The sequence below is a fragment of the Augochlora pura genome, chromosome 10 (genome assembly GCF_028453695.1).
Source record: "Augochlora pura isolate Apur16 chromosome 10, APUR_v2.2.1, whole genome shotgun sequence".
Classification (NCBI taxonomy): domain Eukaryota; kingdom Metazoa; phylum Arthropoda; class Insecta; order Hymenoptera; family Halictidae; genus Augochlora; species Augochlora pura.
Genome location: NC_135781.1, coordinates 12,138,813 through 12,159,923, shown reverse-complemented (window position 1 = coordinate 12,159,923; position 21,111 = coordinate 12,138,813). Strand labels below are relative to the sequence as shown.

At 37.1% G+C, this 21,111-nt stretch overlaps 1 protein-coding gene across 1 annotated transcript in view; it reads right to left on the bottom strand.

The window, feature by feature from the left end:
* LOC144475900 (cell adhesion molecule Dscam2) overlaps positions 1–21,111 on the bottom strand; it is a 265,598-nt gene that overhangs the window by 29,901 nt on the left and 214,586 nt on the right. The window contains exon 10 of the mRNA XM_078192303.1: positions 7,357–7,698. Within this exon, the coding sequence (XP_078048429.1) occupies positions 7,357–7,698 (342 nt within the window). The remainder of the gene's footprint in view (positions 1–7,356; positions 7,699–21,111) is intronic.

Below are 21,111 nucleotides of genomic sequence, written 5' to 3'. Positions count from 1 at the left end.
GACACCTGTATTTACGATAGATTGGTAATAGAGTTGCACCGGTGCCAGGATTGTTTGGACCACTGGAAACAATTTACGCGGTGCAATGGTCTCCTCGTTGAATCTTTCCTTAAATATCTCGTTGGAATTACGACAGAATCCACTTAACTGCGGCAATTTAGTAGCTTTTAAGTAGATAAAAGTTAAATTGGTAGAACACAGATGCGATGATGCAATGTGTAATTCATTATACTCTAACATTTCATATAATTTTATAATAAACTACTAAAATTACCAGGTGTTATTAATAAGTAAAATATTATACAGTATATTTAGTTTAAATGTATACACGACAATTATATATGGTGTGGAAATAATAATTATTTGATCAACTTCGAGAATTTTTGGATGGAGATCACGTTCAAATTTTTAAATGGAATTTCATATATTGTATTACATATAGACACCTAAATTATTTCAGTGAATGTATTTGTTTAAAAAAAAAGAACTATTAGATTCAGCAAATTAAATGTATCACGTTTTAAGCTGTGAGAAACGTGTTGAAAAATTTCATTATTTGGCCAGCCATAATACTGCTGTGAAATGAGAAAATAAAAGTGAATAGTATTTTACTTTAAATCATTGTTTTACAATTTTTAATAAACTGCTCTATGGTTTATGCCAAGCATTTAATAATCAGCGTAACATTCTATTTCATTAGATCTTCCACATTTCCTATATTCAATAATCAGAGAATCGCGTTAACAATCCCCGACGGTATGATTACAGCTAGATAAAATGGCAGGATATCAAAATGTTGCTCCTCGTGATTGCATCGTGATAAATTATACTCAAAAGCCACTGTATTTTGTCCACGTTACAAGTATTCAAACCGTTTGTACGAAGGTATAATGGAAGAATCAATGAAAAATTTGCATCAAAGTCCCGGCTGAATTTCCTGGGGAATAATCAATTGATATCGAACGGAACAGACAGGTTCTTACAATCCCGGAGATAATGCCACTCCGTGCAACCAGCAAGGAGAATTATCGGTGTCTCCCGGGCGAAACAAGATTGCAAATGGCATCGCGTCCTCGTGTAAGCTTATTGCGCCGAGGCAAGAGCGAAGTTCTCGAATTGGCCTACTGCAACTTCCTACTTCAGCGCAAAGTGAAACAAAAGACGTGATTAAAGGGCTGGCGCGGCCGAGACAAGGTGAGAAATCAGACGGACGCTCGTCGCGCCGGCACCCGCGAGCACCGGAGAAATATCCGATAAATATGTCGGCCGATTCTTTCTCTTCCTGTCTCGGTGCGCGAAACGAAGAGGCGGAAATCGTGATCCGGTGAGAAAGAGAGAAGTTAGGAGGGAGAAGGCGAGTGAGTGAGTGAGAGAGATATAACAAGAAGAAAACGGTGCTCCACGGGTTCCTCGATCCGTGACAGAAACAGGCCTAAATAACGTGAACGAGAAACACGGTGTGGTGGCGAGCACAGTGAAACGGAACAATGCAAATGTCAGTGCTGTGCGGTCATTTCATAGTGAGGAACAATGCTGTGATTGTGCATTTGCGTACATACACGTGGTGGGATTGTGAGCAAGGGCTTTTGTCTCCATCAAATATTTGCATCGGCCAATTATTTCGGTCGCGTGAATTATAGGGTAGTTGAGCGCGGCGAATAGTTCCCCGTGATTTCGTACGCACGGTCATTTCCATATGCGATATTTCCAGTGACTCTTTGTCGGGGCCCGCGACATTACAATAAATCGAAAATGCTCGAGGGGGGGATGGGGGAATTATTCGCAGCGCGCGGCGTCGAATCGACGACACTTTATTCGTTCTCGTAGGGGTTGAGAGATCTCTGGGAAACAGTGAGGGGAAAGTGTTCGCGCGGCAGGGATCGGTGCCAAGTGTTCCAGAATCGACTGAACGGAACGGCTAAGAAAAAGGAAAGAAAAAACGGAGAGAAAGGAGAGCGAGCGAAAGAGATAGATAGATTGATAGAAATAGAGATAGAGATAGAAATAGAGAGAGAGAGAGAAAGTGTGTGAGAGAGAGAGAGAGAGAGAGAGAGAAAGAGAGAAAGGAGAACGAAAACGAACGAACAGAAGGTGTCGGTGCATATATGCGTGTGCTTATTAAGTGAACGAGCCGAGAGTCGGTACTCCAACTTCAACTTCGAGGCGGCGGCTGCTGCTGCTGCTGCTGGTGCTGGTACTCGTACAAAATTCAAGATGAAGTGGTGCTACGCCGAAGCCGAATTTCGCAAAAGTGGCTGGTGCCCTTTCATGCAGAATCCCTTTCTTTCGGAGAGTACCGCGATCATCGGTTCCGGGTCATCGAACTCTGATGACACGTGCGAACTCGCCGTAATATCGATCGATCGATTTACAATGCTGGACACAAGAATAAGACACTCGATGTGTTTCGTAATTATTTATATTTGAATGCGGGGAACTTTGTACATATCGTATACCATGAGCATACAAAATCTTTCGTGTGATACCAGTAGAACGGCTGAGAAAGAAATGTGCGAACCAAATGACATTAACTTGTTCAATGTATAAGTCATTTAGTTTGCTTTCGTATTGTGCCGTTCTTGTCATTAAGTGTTTCATTGCGAATAAATATGGAAGCCTTTTTGTAATTTATCGAGGAAGAGCGTTAAATAAATGTTTAGCGAGGTTGATTACTAAGGTGTAACCAATTGCCAAACCCTTTGCTTTGTTTTTGGATATAATTAACGTTGTATTTATTAACTAAGTCATATTAAATTTTGTTGTTGTTCTACTTTGATAAGTTTTGAATAAAGAATAGGTTTTAAACAGCGATAATGTTTTGAACATTGTTAGAATTGACTACGGTATAGATAAGTAGATTTTTACTCCTGCACCATTTGCTTTAAACATAATGATTTTTAATAATATTATTAACAAACCTATTATTTTAGTTAATAATTTTCTTATCAAAATTAGCTTTTGAGACATTTTCGTAAAAAAACTAATTATTAGAAAAAAAATGGAAATAAACGTTTTGTCAAATCGTGTAAATGATTTTAAGTATGTTAAAATGGTAACAGAACAATAAAAGCTTCATGCAGAACATGATTGATGCTCGAGATTACATTTTTTTTCCAGCATGACAATGCTGCAATTCATACTGACAAATCTGATATTTTGTATAGAAAAAAATTGTTGCACATATTTTTACAAATTTCAGTGTGACATGCTGCAATTCATACTAAAACTCTCATATTTTTTTTATAAAAGAATTGTTCCACAAGTTTTGAACAAGTTAATTGGAAGAATTTATAGTAAAAACGAATAAAAAATTGTATAGAATGATATAGAAATATTACTAAATTTAAATTGTATTTCTTCAAAATAAATAGTAACTTTCGTTGATAGTGTTATTCTTTCTTTTTTCTTTTGTATAATGCAAGAGCTTAAGATTTTGTATATTCACGCAAGAGATAGTATGTGACATATACAGTGTTCTAAAAGTCATTTGTAATCGCGAAATGAAGGTTTTCTGAGATCATTTCAAGTAACTTTTTCCTTAGCGCAAATACAATCCGCAGCTTTGTTTGCGAGTTATTGACAAAAAAGAGTAACCAATGAGAGGCAGGAACAGTTGACGCAAAGCGGCATAGCCAATAAGCGGAATTGAGCATGGTCTGCTCGTTGGCTCCACTTTGCGTCAATCGAGCTCACCTCTCATTGGTCATTGTTTTTCGTTAATTAATTGTAAACAAAGCCGCGGATTGCATTCTCGCCAAGAAAAAAGTTACTTCAAATAACCTCAAGGACTTTTCCGAATTGCGAGTGATTTATAGAACACCATATATACAATGTATCAGTTCTACTAAAACTTAGTTACGAAATATGTCGAGTGTCTTATTCCTTTACCAACGCTATAAAACTATTTGGTAATTGCGCTTCGCTTAACCTCTTCGATATGGCGATATGGAGATATGTTCACCATGGTTTGTTAAAGTCAACGCCAACGATGAAGAAGCTAAGAGATAACTTGCGATGATCGCGGTACCTCCTCGAACAGGAAGATCGGGACTGGTGCGATTTGATAGTCGGTGCGCCTGCGAAATACACAACTATACATAGACACATTATACATATATACGGTGATCGTGATGGATAAACGCTATCATATACATATTGTGCGGTGCTGAAGTGCTTTGGGTGCGTCGCGTTGCTGGCTGGGCGGCTGCGGCTGCGTTTTCGCGCGGATCGTCTCGATTATTGAATATCTAGAGCTGCGTTTCTCTGTTCTATAATACTGCGGTACCGTGACGGCCGTGTGTGTCTATGTGCGTGTAAAGTATTTCGGTGCCCCGGTGATGTACGAGCGCGTGAATTTGTATTGCCGAACGTTTCCCTCTTGTGTAAACGGTACGAATGATTTATTCGTGTTAGCACTCGACGGAGCGAGCAGTGATTGCTCGGAACGTGTGCGGGAGAGAAATGAAGATAAAACCGATTCCTCGTTTTCTGAGTAATCGAGAGATGGAATTATATACTCGATGGAATTCGCAGCCCTAGGTAGATTGAGACTGTCGTGCTACTTGAAATACGCGCGGCGGTGGCTGCGGCTGCACGGCTGGCTGTTACGCGTGATTACACAGTGATAACGCTAACAATATAGAATAGAAATGTGCACGGAGTCGGCCGCCGCAAACAGACTGGTCCGACTGCGCCGCTAAAAATGCGAAACGAGCTTTGAAATTAGGTTTCGTTCGTTATTCAAAACTTTTATGAGAACGTTCCAACTTCTAAGATATACATTTTATCCGATTTTTGTATGATAACGAAATATTTATTTGCAAAGCTGTGCAAAATTAATCGTTACAATTTCTTTTCTTAAAATAGAATGCATCGACTTCATTCTTTTTAGGGATTATATATTTCATAAAAAGAATGAGAATGGGCGAATATTATTATTAGCTGTGCAGAAAAGCGCATTTAGATTGAGACTTAGAAAATATTTGTCATATTCGATTTGGAAAAAATTCTCACTTCTCAAATTCTCACTAAGATTTTTTTAAATAAAATAGCATTTTTTATTATCATAATAGATTTTGTCAAAATGAATAACATTTGCTTAAACTACTTTTTGTTTTGCATAGTTGCACTCTCAATAGCGAAATAATGATCATGGTAATAGAAATGCATTTTAATTAAATCCTTTAACTGTTTTCAGCATCTTTCATCCCATCTTTTGCCACGTGCTCATAAAATTAGCAATTTAAATCATTGAAATAAGAATTACCAGAAATGTTTTTTTTTACATTTTGACTTTCGAAGTTAAAAGCTTTTGCCGCAGATTAAAAAAGATCAAGAATTGAATGACGAATTAAAATAAGCTTGTCACTAATTACAAGTGGTAACATATTGAAGAAACCTCTAATCTATTGTCCGATGCGATTGTTGAGTGAGACATTTCCTTTTATAAATAAAAAAACAATGAAACATTAAGTAGCCGTAACACTCGATAGTATTGACAGCTCTGATTTAATAATTCCGTAAGTATTGATTTTTAATCAGTTTTAAAGTTTTATTTCAACGAACGTTTAATAAGTTAAAGGGAATAATACAATTTGAAAGGAAATGTTATCAATAATAAAATATAAACTTTGTCAATAAAAATGTATATTATAACTATTCTGTGCTAATATAAAATTATTTTTATACTTCCATTTGATACTTCAATAATTTAAGAGACCGATTAAAGATTTCATTGTACGCGACTTGAACAAATTTTTACTCAAATAATGAAAACTGAAATATAGAAAGTGCATAATTATCGCGTAAAATACAGTACTGTGCTGTAATTGAATATCCAGTTTGGTAAAATTTTCAATTGTAATATGCACGTTATAACAAAGTAATACTTATATTTAAACTGCTGAACATTCCATAAAACGTTTCCGCGGATAAACGATATATAACTAAAAATCGAGTAAAATTCTATTTTACCTGGCGCGAGCTTCAGCGGAACGAAGGCTGCTGACAGTTTATTAAATTTTACGGAATTTTGTATTTTCCAAGTTGCACATAATTTTCGTATCCCGTAAATATGTAAAAATTCACAACGTATGTACGTGGATTTGCACACGCACGAGATGCTCTTTTATTTCGCATTTTCAACGTTATGTAGGACAGTCGATCGTTTGTTTTTGCATAAACCGCTCGGTATACAGCAAATATATCGAGAATATCTAGAAAAGGGTGCGCTGCCAGGTGCAATAACGAAACGTAACAGAAAGGTGGTGAAGAAATTGCGTTTGAAGAGCGTAACGAGTGCTTGGTTTGACTTACAGGTGTGATTATCGATACCGTTTCCGATAAATATCGATAACATCAATATGTTACCGATAATTCGACGTATCGACAATATCGTTAAGATGAACGGGTGCTCCGAAATGTATGTGATCAATGTATAATTATAATATATAACAAAGTATTATTACTACATATGTATTCATATGGATTTACACTGATTACAGGAATGTTACAGACAACACAACTGATTCAGCTAAAGAGATATCTAATACATAATCGACCATTCTTAGAAGAGAACATAGCGTTTCTGTTAATAATTCGTTAATAAAATAGCGTAGAACATTTTCGTTAAGGGAAAAATTAATTCAAATCACCTCAAGAATCGGCCTTTTTAAGGACTTCTAATATTTTTGGGAAACCTTGTGTTTATGATTATAATATAGAATTTACAATTCTCACCAAAAGTTACGACAGAACTACATAATCATTGTCACTATAGGATTGAACGATGTATTAACGCGATTTTATACGTTTGTTCGTCTCAGCAACACAGTATCTCATTATGTGTTTTATATTATGAAGAAATATTATTTACAGAAAGCAAATTATAATGTATAATCGTTACACTATGGATTTTTATGCAAAACAAAAATTGTCAAAGTTAATTATATGAAGGGTAAGTACTATTTAGTCATTTTACTAAAGCTAAATTTTTTCAACGACTTTACAGTCTCGTCGCAGTCATTTTTGTCAAAAGTGCATAAAATCCGCAGTCTAGTAACCATACATGAGACATTTATCTTACTGGACAACACCACACCATTTTAATAACGACAATTATATTGAAAAATTCAAGAGCACTGAAAAAGGTGTTAATGATATTATCGATACATCGTAAATAAGATATCGATAAAATATCGATAATCGATAGTCACGTCTCCAGTTTGACCAGCTATCAACCATACAAGTGATGTACCATAACAAAAGAAGTGGAAAAGAAATCGACAGAAATGAACAGACGAACAAGGAGGACATGAGAAGAACCGGCAGCTCGGTTATTCATTCGGTCTACTTTACCACGAACGATCAATTCGGCCGTCCAGAGGACCTCGGCCACGGAATTGCGCGCCAGGCAAGTATAGTTGCCGGTGTGCGCGGCGCTCACGCGCTCGATAACTATGGTACTGGAATGGGCGTCAATGTTGGTAACGCGTAGCCCGACGGGTGTCTGCGTGTGTCTGTGACCGGTTAGCCCGGAGTTGCCGAATCCTGGCGATCCGGCCCCGGCGATCGGCTCGCCGTCCTTGGACCAGGCGATCGTGAACGGCGGATCGCCCTTCTCGACCATGCATGTTACCTGAGCACGTACGCCCTCCGCGAGGTCCTTGTTAAAGCTAAAGGGAGCTATCGTGGGTGGAACTGCACAAAAAAAGATATTCAAGCGGTGAGAATGTGATGCTGGTGTGGGTGTCGGTGTAAGTGTCGCGCGATTACGCGTCTCGCACCGAAGTGCGCCGCACTCATCCCTCGCTCGCCGACTCTTCGGCTGATGATGGTCCCTGTTGAGAAGCAGTCTTCCTGAATGATCGTCGAGGATGCGTTGTGGCGCGCTGCCGGTTATCCGTTTGACGTGCAACTGGGGGAGGATAATTCTTATTTGTTTTCGCAATTTCAGAACTTTTGGCCAACTGGAAAGGTACATGGATGTCGCCAAACATGAAATAGTCCTCGAACATGTGGGTAGAGTAAATTCGAAAGACGTGGCGGCAGCGGTTTACCGCTTCGATCAAACTTTTCTAACCGTTAATTTCTGCTTTTTATTGTAATAGATCTGCCAGTATCGACTGAAATTTATAAAAACATGGCGCCTTCTGTTAAACTAAAATACCATGTTTTCAACCCTGTGGAATTCCAATTATGAGTGATCAGTAGTAGCCCAATTAGTATTAAGATGTCCTCTTTTAATGGCATGAAACATCAGTGAAATCTATTGGACAGAGCAAAGATAGTGGAAGTCACAAAACTATTTAGAATACTAAATAACTATTTGTTACTTAAATTCATTTAAAATACGATACTATAACCAAAGAATATAATTAAAAAATGAGAAAATTTTTCTTCTGTTTTTTACGAAAGCAAGTTTAGTTCAATTTTTATTTAATTTTATTACTAAAGATAATATGATAATGCAGTTTTCAACATTGGTTGTCGAAATAAAAGATAAAGGAATTTTTCGTTTGGTTTTTAGGGAACTATTGTAGCTATTATTAGTGTCCTATGTTTGCTGAAAAATTCCATATTTAGTGAATTTTGCCATTTTTTGAGGTTACTTCAATATTAACTATTATGCACAATGCTACAAATTTGAATATTTTGTACGACATCTTGACGACTCTCTTCGAAATTTTTATGGTTGCCCCTATCACTACAATAGAAGTCAATTGATGATTAATCATTGTATGTAGGAATGTTTGACATGTTGATGTTGCTGATTGAATAATCTGAAGAATTGATTCTATATCTTTTTGGTAATGTTGTTTCAGGAAATGAATAATAAAATGTCATAAATGCATAATAATCTATAAACTGCAGAGAAGAAGCCGCAAATAGTAGTTCACTCGAAATTTGTCCTTACGATCTCTAGAAAATTATTTTCAATTGTTGCTTATTTTAATATCGTAATACTTTTCAGTTTTATACTGTTTCCATTCATGGTATCTGATATTTCTACCAATTTGTTACTTCTTTTTATTATTATATTAACTATTATCATAACTATAATACTGTTATGAGTCATAATTTTGCCTTATTTTGTAGCAATACCATGTACATTATATTAAACAACAGGAACCTTTTATATGTTTATCAACCTCGGCCGCCTGAAATATCGTCCATTCATTCTCCTTGGACCATAAGAACAATCACATGCAAACCAATTATCGAACGAACAATGAATTTATATCGATCGAGTAAATAGACTTTAAACGTGGAATTATTCATAATTAAATATGTTATTTAAACGAGCAATATTCCATTCTCGCGTGCCGAGTATTCACAGCGAAATAGTGAACGCAAAACGACAGTGCCGCGAACGCCGGCGAAACGACGTGGTAGTTTAAACTCGTATGAATTAGACTACTGAATGATTAAAACGGTAATCCAACAAATGCGGGAACCGGCTGCCGCCTCCCTGTACAAAACCGAGGAACCTGTAATTTTGATTAAGCCCAGAAGTACCGTCCCACATCAGCTGCACGACAACGTCACATATTACTTTGTACCTTTGAGGCCCGCGCAGCCCGACAAGATTTTATAAGGACGAAAACAAGGGCTCGAATCCCACGGTTAATCCGCGGCCTTGTTACAGCGTGAAGCGTAGCGACGTAATGGAACGTGCTGCATCAGAAACGAGGGATAATTTGTTGTTTTCGTATGAGCCTGGCCGACGTGGGGCGCACCAGCGATATCGGAGCGAGCGAGCTGCAAGGTATGGCGGCTCGGCAACGGCCGCGTTTCGTTCTTTGAAGGATTGGTTCGCACCAGATGCATTAACTTTATTGCAACGTACGTATTAGCTCATACCGCTCTATGGTATTAGCTGAAAGTAGTCTTCGCATTACAGTGCCCGTAATGGACAGCAGTTAAGCCTAAAGCGATAGCATCAACGCTGCTTATCAACTCGACCGTGCGTCATTACGCGTACGCCATTATTCGAACAGGATCGTATTAACATTGACGAACTCACAGTGGCCGCTGGGTGCGGTTATCGCCGCGAACAAATGCTGCTCCTGGTAATAGAATGGTCCGCCTATTTACGATAGCTAATCTTATTAAAAGGGTTAATGTTATTGATAATATTAAAGTTTCATAGGTATCGCAGGTTCAACGACTGATACGCTGTGTGTTTGTGTGTGTGGGGGGGTGTGGGTGTTCGTCTGTGTGTGTGCTGCCACGTAACGAGGTCGATTTGCCCTCTCTTTATCCCGCTCGTGTTACCGAATAATATATGCAAATTATCTTATGATTTAATTCCATTTAAGTGGATTTCATTTGGTTTGAGCAGCTCGCAGAAATACGTGCTCTATTTAAACTCCAACTCACTTTTTACACGGTCCTTTTCCTGCTTTTAACGGAAGATGGCGATTGCGCAGGCACGTTACTCCTAATAAAATGAACCGAATTCGAACTGGACTGGTTTAACTAAAATAGTTTTACTAGAGCAAGAATAAATAAAGCACACACTTCTATCGGTCCACACTTGCACTCAGCAGTATCGAATCGATTGTAGAACAATACTGTTTAAACAGTTTAAACAGGAAATGGAAGATATTCCCTTTCGAAGATTTTCTCTTTCGATTTCAAGCTTCTCGCTGAAAAGGCGGAGATGCATTATTCAAAAGACAAAGATTCCAAACACGGCTGAGCAACAGTGTACATCACACTTCCGACTTGTGTAGCACAAGTCTGAATATTTTTTTGTTTCCATGCTACACGGCATAATATTGCGATAATCTAGGGGGATTTATTTTTCGATCACTATCTTCCTGTTTCATCATTATGCATTTGATTATAATTACTTAGAATGGTGACTTATTTTTGACATGACTTAGTAAGTTTAATTAAAAAATATTGTTATTATTATTAATATCACCGTTATTATAATATATACTATTTTGTATTTATATACAATAGAATATATTATCTTTACGTCAGTAACCATTCACTTTCAGAGAGTTCGCTTCGTACTCTAATTTATCATATGCGGATGCAAATAATATCAAAAAGAATATTTATTCTGAATCATTGAGATATTGTTTTTAAACCGAAGGTAACGTGGAAATTTTTTAAAGACGTACAATTTTGCAATTAAATCCTCGTCGATTGTCGAAATGTCACACCGTGCGCCATCGGGAATTCCAGAAAGGCGGACTTGTCTCTATTGGAATTAACAAAAGCTTGTTCGTATGCAAAGAATTATCGCAGCAGTTACATCTCTTTCTCGAACGTGGCGCGTAGGATAGATGGCATTCGTTTATTATCAGACGTTCTGCGCACACGAATATGTGTCCTTATAAACGTGTGCTCGTATATTACACGGGGAAAAGTTCTATCGACGTACAAACGAAATTGTTGGCTCTATCGGACTTTTTTTTTCGGGCCGCAGACGCGAATCTTCCGCCGCGCCGGCAGGGCTCGTCGCAGCATGGAAACCGGACGTAATACCGGGGAACGACAATAATAACTCGCCTCGTTGGCCTCGGCGTAGAGATGCACACGGCGGCTGGGTATTTAATGCCCCGAAGGTATTAGAACAGAACGTGGCGGTTGTTTGAGAATAATTGAGAAGCCGTACGAAGGGTGGCAGATAGCGGCGGCACGGTGTACGAGTAATGCCGAAACAGCCGGCATCTGTGACCACGTGTGTTCGTGTGCGCGTTTATTAACATATCAGATGCGAAGTAAAGCTGCGACACCGAGGCATGGAAAGAAATGGCACAGATGATCTAGAATTTCAAAGTATGTAGCGGAGGTGCGCTGGCTGTTCTACTCTATCTGATTACTTTGAAAGTCAATGCGTATCGGTATTCTGTAACATGGTTACAGGATGTCGCAGATAAAGTCGTCAGCAGATTTTTTATCAAACGCAGTCGTTGATCAAATTTGTCGAGCGGATAGCAGATATTGAATGAGGTTTAATTCAATTTTCAATATTGCTATGACTTCAGATTTTATTTGTTCTGGATCCACTGATTTCGAATGACTTAATTAATTTTGTTATACTTGGCGAAATGTAAGTATCATCATAGTATCATTTTTTACTAAGTAATTTATGTATTATGGGGATGCGGAGTAAATCGAAGTTATCTTAACACATTAAAGGCGGGGGATCTTGACGAAGGTATGCTAGGTAACGCTGCAAACCACAAAATATACTAAATACAAATGTAAAGTGGTGCATGGATTGCGCGATATGGTTGCAAACCGTACTAATACGACTCCCGCCTTCAAGCTACAGTCAAGATGAATCGTAGTACTACGACTCCCGCCTTTAATGTGTTAAGAATCATAATGTATACTCAATAAAATCTTATTGATATACTGTGTCTTAAAAGAAAGTATTTAATATTTATATGGCATACAGGACACGATGTACGGAGTAAAACATGTCTCAGTATACATAGCGTTTCTGAAATATAAACATTTCTAGTTGCTGGCATCGTGATTGTGTTACTTGCTTCTATTGCATGCAATGTTTACTTCAGCGTTCATGAAACGTGTTCTGAATGTCGCCATTCAATTACCGACAATGGATTTCATCGAGAATCGGCCAATTGTGAATTGGCGATTGTGGCTCTTACTAGAATTACATAGTTACATCAATATTCCACAGTTGTTATCAATCAGGAGACTAACAACCAGAGATGTTTATATCCCAGAAATGATTGACCTACCGATCTATGTTTATTAAGGCTTTTTTAATACAGTACAGTGTGTCCTATATAGCATATAAATATTATTGTATATTACATTGTTTATAAAGGGATAGAATTTCTTGAATGGTTGTGAAATAATTGAAAAATGAATGTAATTAAATATTTAACGTGAAACTGCTTGCAATGAATTTTTTATAGTTAATATAAAATAATATTTTTAAAAACGAAGGAAATACTCTAATCGATGGAATACTTTTATAATTAAAAACTTTTGTAATAAAAAAATAGTCTCGCATTTACAAGTCATTCTAGATCATCGTGTACTTTGACGCACGTTTCTTGTAACATTTTCATGCTACCATAACACTGTAATTTCCATTATCAGTTCTTTGTGCATAATCAATAAATTGTAAATGTGTTGAAATATTTTTGTAAAAAAATCTTCAATCTCGTACACTTTCCAGGAAATTCCAACATTTAAATTTTCGAAATCAAAGTTGATTCAAAGTAGACACGAAAATATTGATATTAAATCAGGTCATATTTCTCGATTATGGAAAATGTAATTAAAAATGTAAAAAACAAAGTGTTCCGGAATTGTCCTAAACGGTGTACGAAAATGAACTTGTCGTCATTATGATCGCTTTGTGCTCAACACTATTTTGAAACTACAACCAACCATTTTGCATTTTCGACTTTTTAGTAATTTATCGTATACAAAGAAAGTCAATAATGTGGAAATTATGGCGTGTTAATTTTTAATGGCGGATCAAAGTGGCCTTTTAATCGCAAAGGGTTAACGCATTAATTGTCGAACCAGCAATCAAAAAGATTCCTTAAAATCCAAGCTACCTATTTAATTTAACACAAAATATAAAACCCTGAAACTTACTACTCCGATTAGTGTCTCGAATATTTGAAATCTCACAAGTCCTGATTAACGTACACCTAATTATGGTATACCTACTTATGGAACACCTAATGTACTAGCATAAAAATTCATTAAAATTAAATCGAGACAAAAACAGTTAACACTAAACGTACCGAATAATAAATGTGACTAGCGTTTACGTATGTATTTATGAGAATAAAATATCAATAATTTTATAAACAAAAGGAAGCGTGACATTTGTATAGTAATTTATATAGCCATTCCCCAACGATGTATCAATTAAATTTATCTGGATCGTTAATATTGAACTTCTTCCATCAGAAAAAATAATGCAGAAAACGATAATATATAGAAAACATAATCTCAATTTTTATTTATGTTTCTCACAAATATACTATAATCCGAATGTTTCATAAAGTTTTAAAAGTGTAGGTAGAGACATGAATTTTTTTTCCTTTAAACTTAGAAATGGATGTACGATCACGATGAACAGTCCAGCAAAAAATAAGTTCAGATTCGTTTAAAATTCTTTGACAACTAGTTAAAGTATTACGTGCAGCTTATCTTTCTGTACGAAGGATATCTTCTTTTTATGTTCTCCATTCTTCGTCCTTTCTTTTTTTGTTAACGAGACACAATTTCAGGAACTCCCATATCATATTCTCTGTACACGTAAAAATTGCATCTTTTTCTTTTTCGCTAGAGTAACTGTCACGCTTTTCGCTAGAGTGTGGCGTTACGTATATGAAAAAAATCCTTTTCCAGGTGCTATAGCTTTCCAACGAATTTGAAATATTCCCGGCTATCATTTTGATATGAATATACATAGACAACATCAATGTTTATTGATATCTTAAGTTCGTTATTCACCATTTTTTCCCTGACTTTTTCACGATATAAAAATCTGAAAAATGCGTGCGTGGTTACAGTCACGCTCCACTGTGTATATTTCCGTCAATCCAAACCAGAGCTAGGAAAATACTATTTGAAATTGTAGATAGTAAATAAATATTTTATTTTACATCACGCATATACGTATTTTATTTCATGGATATATATATTTATTTTCCTTTTTCGAGAATGAAAGATTTGACATATTACAAACATTTTAAAATGCTATTTCAAGTAGTGTTTTATTTGAAATGCATAAATAATACTTGTGCTAAATTTTGAAATCATTGATAAAGTCCTTCCATTTGCACTATAAATGAAAATAAATATACATGAAAGATAGTTCTTAAAATGAATTATGAACAGATTAATACATAATCATGAAGCACAAATATTTTAATATTTATTGAAAATGACTCCATCAATCTGTGTATGTTTATTAATACAACAGAACAAATAAAAAAATGAAAATAAAATATTTTATATTATATTTTAGGTTATCAAAATTCTGTTTTCTGTTTCAGATTATCAAAATCCAGTTTTACGTTTCAGATTATCAAAACAAACTATTTTAAGTTTCTTATTTTAAATGATTAAAATACTTCATACTTTACTGTGCTTGTCAGAATAACATATTTTATTTAATTTTTCAGATCATGGTAGTAAATTAATTTATGATTCAGATTACCAGATGATCAAAATAAAATATTTGCTTTACCGTTTAATTGTTTATTTAAAATACTATCTCATTTCCTTTGCGAAGGGTCTATTAGAATCGCATTCGAAATATTTTTTCCGCGAATGTAGCCCAGCTCTGATCGCAACGCGAGTAAAACTTCAGGACCTGAAAGAATTCAAACCGCCGAGCGTACGCGTTCGAGAAGAAAAAGATGGAGATGCATAGAGAGATGCAGGGATGCACCGACGACGCACGCATGCACGTCCCGGCGCGCGTAACCGAGGATTGCTGTTTCGGCTCGCCGCTTGTCACGGCACAACACGTTAAAATCGCCCTTAGGCGGTTCGTTCCGCAGGTTCGCCGGGAGCTTGCGGGCAAGAGTTTCGTTCGTTCCGCTTGCACTGATTTGTTCGTCTCGAAAGAGGGGCCGTGGTTGGTTTTTAATGCCGACCGGCTCGTCGCGCGACAGAAACGAAAAGCGGGGAAAAAAGTTCTGGCTGCCGGCGAAACGGCGGCGGAGAGAACGAGGAAGAGGATGATCGACGCGTGCTCATGCTCTCTCGTTCTCGCGCGCGCCCGCCCGAGCTCGTATGCAAACGAGCGCGGAAAGAGCGACGCCTGAGAGGGGAAAAAAGAAAAATAGAAAAAAAAGGAGCATCCGCGAGGCGGGATCCTTGCCCGAGGATGAACACCGGCGACGATTGATCTTGCGTGCTTTACACCGGGAGATTCAAACTGTCGAAAGGTCCTCCACGCGTGCCGATTAATATCGGCGATCCTCAGCACGATCTCCGCTTTGTTTCACCTGTCCGTTTCACGGTCGTACTCGCGATCCTTCGGCACGTGACCCGCGAATTTATTCGATCAAGGACTGGAACACACTATCGTGCTATTCCTGGTCTGGTTTTGGACCGGTACGAAACCGGTAAAATGATGCCATGTCCACGTTGCCCTGCCGGTATCATGCCGTTCTCGGTACCAAATAGTTATTATTAATCATATGAAAAAGTTCCAGAGGATGAAGTTGCATTGCCTCAAGGCACTAATTTATTAATGGAAAATGTTTTTGCTTAAGGCGACTTTTTTTACAAGATTTTAAGACCATCGATTTTTTGTTTATATTCATATAGTACATAAAATTACAGATTCATCCACTTGTAAAATGTACTGTAAATAACAACAGAAACGTGTGAGCCCCGTCAAATCATTTAACTTTATTTTTAAGACATTCGACGTATCTTCGAGAACAACAACGATATTTGAGGTGTAACTCTGTATATGTATGTATTTGAGTGTACTCTGTATGTGTATATATTTGAGTGTACTCTGTATATGTATATATTGTTAGAATGTGGTCGTGAATTCGTGGCTACTATTTACACAAACAGAAATAGAAAATCCTGTGCACAGAAAATGGTTTTCGCAAATACAGTTTCGCTGTCTTTCGTATTATAATCTGACTCAACTATTTGCACACCAAAAAGACTATTATACGTGTGGATGGTCGCCAACGCTTTTTAATTTTAGTCAACGTATAAATGAATCATTTAATACAATACACATTTTATTTTACAATTTAAAATATTCCAACTCGGTACTGAATTAACCAAGTCAAATTAAAAGGACTCTTCAAGCGTCTGTTACGATATTTGAAAGAGGTTTTGTTTAAATTTTAAAACACTATACCTTAGTATAAAAAAATAATACAGTTAAACAGAAATATCCTGCAGCTAGGTTTTTAATATTTTGAATGCGGATATTCTTAATCCGCTAGCGGGAATCTGTGTTACAGTATGGGTTGCACCTTCCACCCAGTTAAACGAATATTAAAATAAAATAAATCTTACAATAATAGCTACGTATATCATATAAAACAATAAACAATATAAAAGGATCGTATATTGTTATTGAAATACTTTTTTTAATTTTTTGTTTCTGGATTGAAATACTTTTTTTAATTTTTTGGTTCTGGATTGTAACCGGCATGGAACTGGAACGGCACGTCTGATGTGAACACCGTCGTACAAATCGATAGTGTGTTTTGGTTCTTGTTCGATTAAGAACAGACCGCGGGCCGAGATGGTGAATACGCTGTGAAATCGTGTGTTCAGGGCATTTGTTTGGCAGTTCTAGCCGGGATAGGGTCCAGGTCCCAAAGAAAATTGCACGACCGAGCAATCTTGGTACATTGGGAATGAAAGATAGTCGCGGTGGTAGAGAGTGGTAGTCGTAAAGAAAGCTCGTGAGGGTGAGTCGAGTGAATGATTCAGGTGGTTGAGGGATTATTCCAATCCCCGATACCGGAGAACGTTTCTCGATTGCGTTTCGCGTGCCGTGGGAACTCTTCGCGTTCGAATGTGATTTCCACGATACGATTTTAACGATGACGGTGGCCTTTCGAGATTCATGGGCTCGTGCGTCCCCCCCATTCGTCATGAACGCTGAGAATTCAATAAAGCAATCCCGTCCTAAAGTCTAACGAATACGAGACCTTCTCTCGCAACTATAGAGTAATTAGTTCGTTCCACCATTAACACGAGCGTGGGGTGATCCAATCTGAAGTTTCCAATTTGGAAATTTTTTGTTACTATCCAGATTTAATTTGCACTCGAGGCAGTGGAGACGATTATTAGTTAGAATGAGCTTCATATTTATACGATAAGATATATTACATCTTTTTATTCTTTTACTGCATTCACTTTTTTAATAACAAAAATCATTTGACAATTAATAGGTATGTAAAAGGTATTTATCAAATAGGACTTACTAAATTTTTTATTAAAAAATAAACAAAACAGAAGAATAAGTCGGAAAATAAACCAAAGGCACATTTGGTCGCCCCACAGTAATCGATTTCACTACTAATATGTCTACTAATAAGACATGTTAAATTTTTTTATTAAAAAATAATCAAAACATACGAATAAGAAAATATGTGTCCGATTCGATAAATATACGACCAATTGAGCCGAAAAATAAACCAAAGGCACTTTTGATCGTCCCGCAGTAACCGATATCACTGCACCAGTTGAAGTTTATGTATTTATTAGAAACCAGATTTTCAACTATTTCAGCGCGATCAATTGTTGATAAAATTGCCGTCCGGAGTTTCCAATGAGAAATCATCGGGACGTCTGTACTCCAATTGTCTAACCACTGTCACTGTTCCACTAATCTAACTAGGGAGATGGCACTATTCAATTTGTCTGACTAAGATTACCTCTATTCCATTTGTCTAGCCAGAAGCCATTCCTGTGCATCGTATCTGACTGGCGAGCTGGCCGTACCAGAAAGTTATTTGAGAGTTCAACGGTGTTAGAGAAATCTTGCCGCCATCCGATTAAGATCGCGCGAGGTACATGCTGTAGCAATATAAACAACTTAGAAAATATTTAATATCGAAATATTCGGCGTGTGGACATTTTGTCGATCACCAGTCGCATTTCTTTCACCGAATATCTGTGCAAATTTTTACTGTCTTTAATTTGTTCGATACAGATCAGAATGAAGGTCGAAATCGCTTTTTTTAAAAGGGAAATTCTTTATATTTCATCCCAATGTGACAAATATACAACGCGTGTATCCAATTTATTTCACTTCAGCACTTCGTCTTTTGAAAAATGTGAAGAAGTCAAGTAACATTTTCGGCGATGAAAAATTCTAAATTCCATTTTATCCACATTTTATACTTTCAAATTTTTTAACGAATGATGTTGAAATGTATTATTCAAGAAATAAACTGTTCAGCTAGCTTCTTGTTTAGAAAGTACTCTGATATTCTTAGCCTTATTTTCTTCTAAATCTTCTACACTTTCCTAGCTTCAATAATTTTTCGTTATTATCGATGATAACCAAATAATTTGCTAATTATATTTACGTTAATTAACTGGCGTTTCTGCCAAAGTAGAAAATATTGATGTAATTTTCATTTCTTCGGAATTTCTGGATAACATTGTACAGTCCCATGATAGTTGTTTCAAAGCTAACGCGCCCGGGCCACTTTGCGACCCCACTTGGGTCACAGTGATCAATAAATATCAATTACGCCATATAATAATAAATAACATTTTATACATTTTTATTAATTTATTTATATGATGATAAGGTTACGATAACATTATATCTAGCCATTTTCTGTATGTAAGGTGTCCAAAAGTTATTCGCAATCGAGAAATGATGCTTACCTGCAATCATTTAAAGTAACTTTTTCCTTAACGCAAATTCAATCCTTGGCTTCGTTAATAAATTATAAATAATAAATTAATAAATTCCTAACGAAACCACGAATTGCTTTTGCACTAAGAAAGAAGATACTTGAAATGAGTGGAAGTACCCATCATTTCTCGATTGCGAGTGACTTTTGGATATCCAGCATGTAGAAAATGTCTACTTAGATATAATGACAACATAACCTTATCATCATATAAATATAAATTGATTGACCTTAGGATCAAATCATTTTTCGATTGCAAGTGATTTTAGGGACACCCTGTACACCTATTTTCACTGAAAAATGACCCGCGCGCGTTAGTGTTTCAGGTCCACCGTCACCGTTATCATCGGCGCGTGAGGAAACGTTCTTAAACCCGGGGGGGAAGATCGTCGGGATGGAGAAAGAGATTCGTTGTAATCGCGGCCCTGCGTACCGTGAACCAATAGCGTGGCGGTGCGGGAGGTTTCGGCGGCATCGTTGCTCGCCACGCACGTATAGTTGCCGTTATGCGCCGTGGTCGCTTTCTGTATATTCAAAGCAAGATAGAACTTGTCTATTTGATGAGTGGTGGCCTCCTTAGGATCCACCGGTCTGCCGTCCTTCAGCCAGGTGATCTTCAGCGGCGTGTCTCCCTCGCTGACCGAGCAGGTCACGTAGACTCGGTGCCCTTCTTGTACATTGGCGGCAAAGCTAAACGGATTGATTTTAGGCGGTACTGAAAATTAAGGAATCACGACATACTTTATTTCATTACCGCCCGCTCCGGACAACCTCCTCGAATTAAACACTTTTACTCTTTCCTTCTTCCGTCTATTTGCGATTTCTCCGTTTTCCCGCGTTCTTCGTCGCGACGCACAAAGGCGAATTTTGCTAAAATCGTTGCCAAAATTCGAATCATTTTTTTACACATATTTCTTCATTATGCATTGTATTTTAATATTAGAACTAGATATTGTAATATTTAATGTACGATGCATAATTTTAATTAACACGTTAAGAAATAACAAATTTTTTATTTATTTCCTTTTATTAGTATAATTATTTGCCATTAATCGAGATCAAGCGATCGGCACTATTTTTAAATAATCTTCAAGTAATTATAGGTACCACCTGCAATAACTGTACCGTTTACACAATAAGAACAAGAAAAGAGTTAATAAACACATAGAATGAATAAATTACGCAAGCCGCAAATACTAAATAATATATAAACGTATAACTATAGTATAAATACTACACCTGTAATTGTAATAATTTATTTCTATTTCTTTTTTAGTTTTCTCATTAATATCGAAGCAATTCTTTTATAATCTACTATAATTTGCCATGGACAGGAACATTTTTGCGACTTTTGTTTTAGATTCGTAATTAATAACCCGTGTATTTTGGCCACCGATTTCAGCGAAATTCGCCAACGCGCGTCGCTCGGTTTCGTCGTTTTCGAGAGTCTTGAGCGTGGCGCGGTTGAAACTTTCTTTCCGGTTTCGATCGATATGGCGGTTTCGAAGCTGCCAGACGACTGAAACGGAAACGATTGAAACGGAAACAAAAGCTGCACGCATCGATCGTTATCGTTCGATGCGTCCCGCCGAGTCGAGTCGAGTCGAGTCGAGTCGAGTTGAGCCAGACGACCGAGAGTTTCGATCGCTCGTGTTTTTCTTCCCCGTAGCCCCGGGTCTGTCTCTCTCCCGCGTAGGAATAGCTCGACTCCGGATCCGAATAA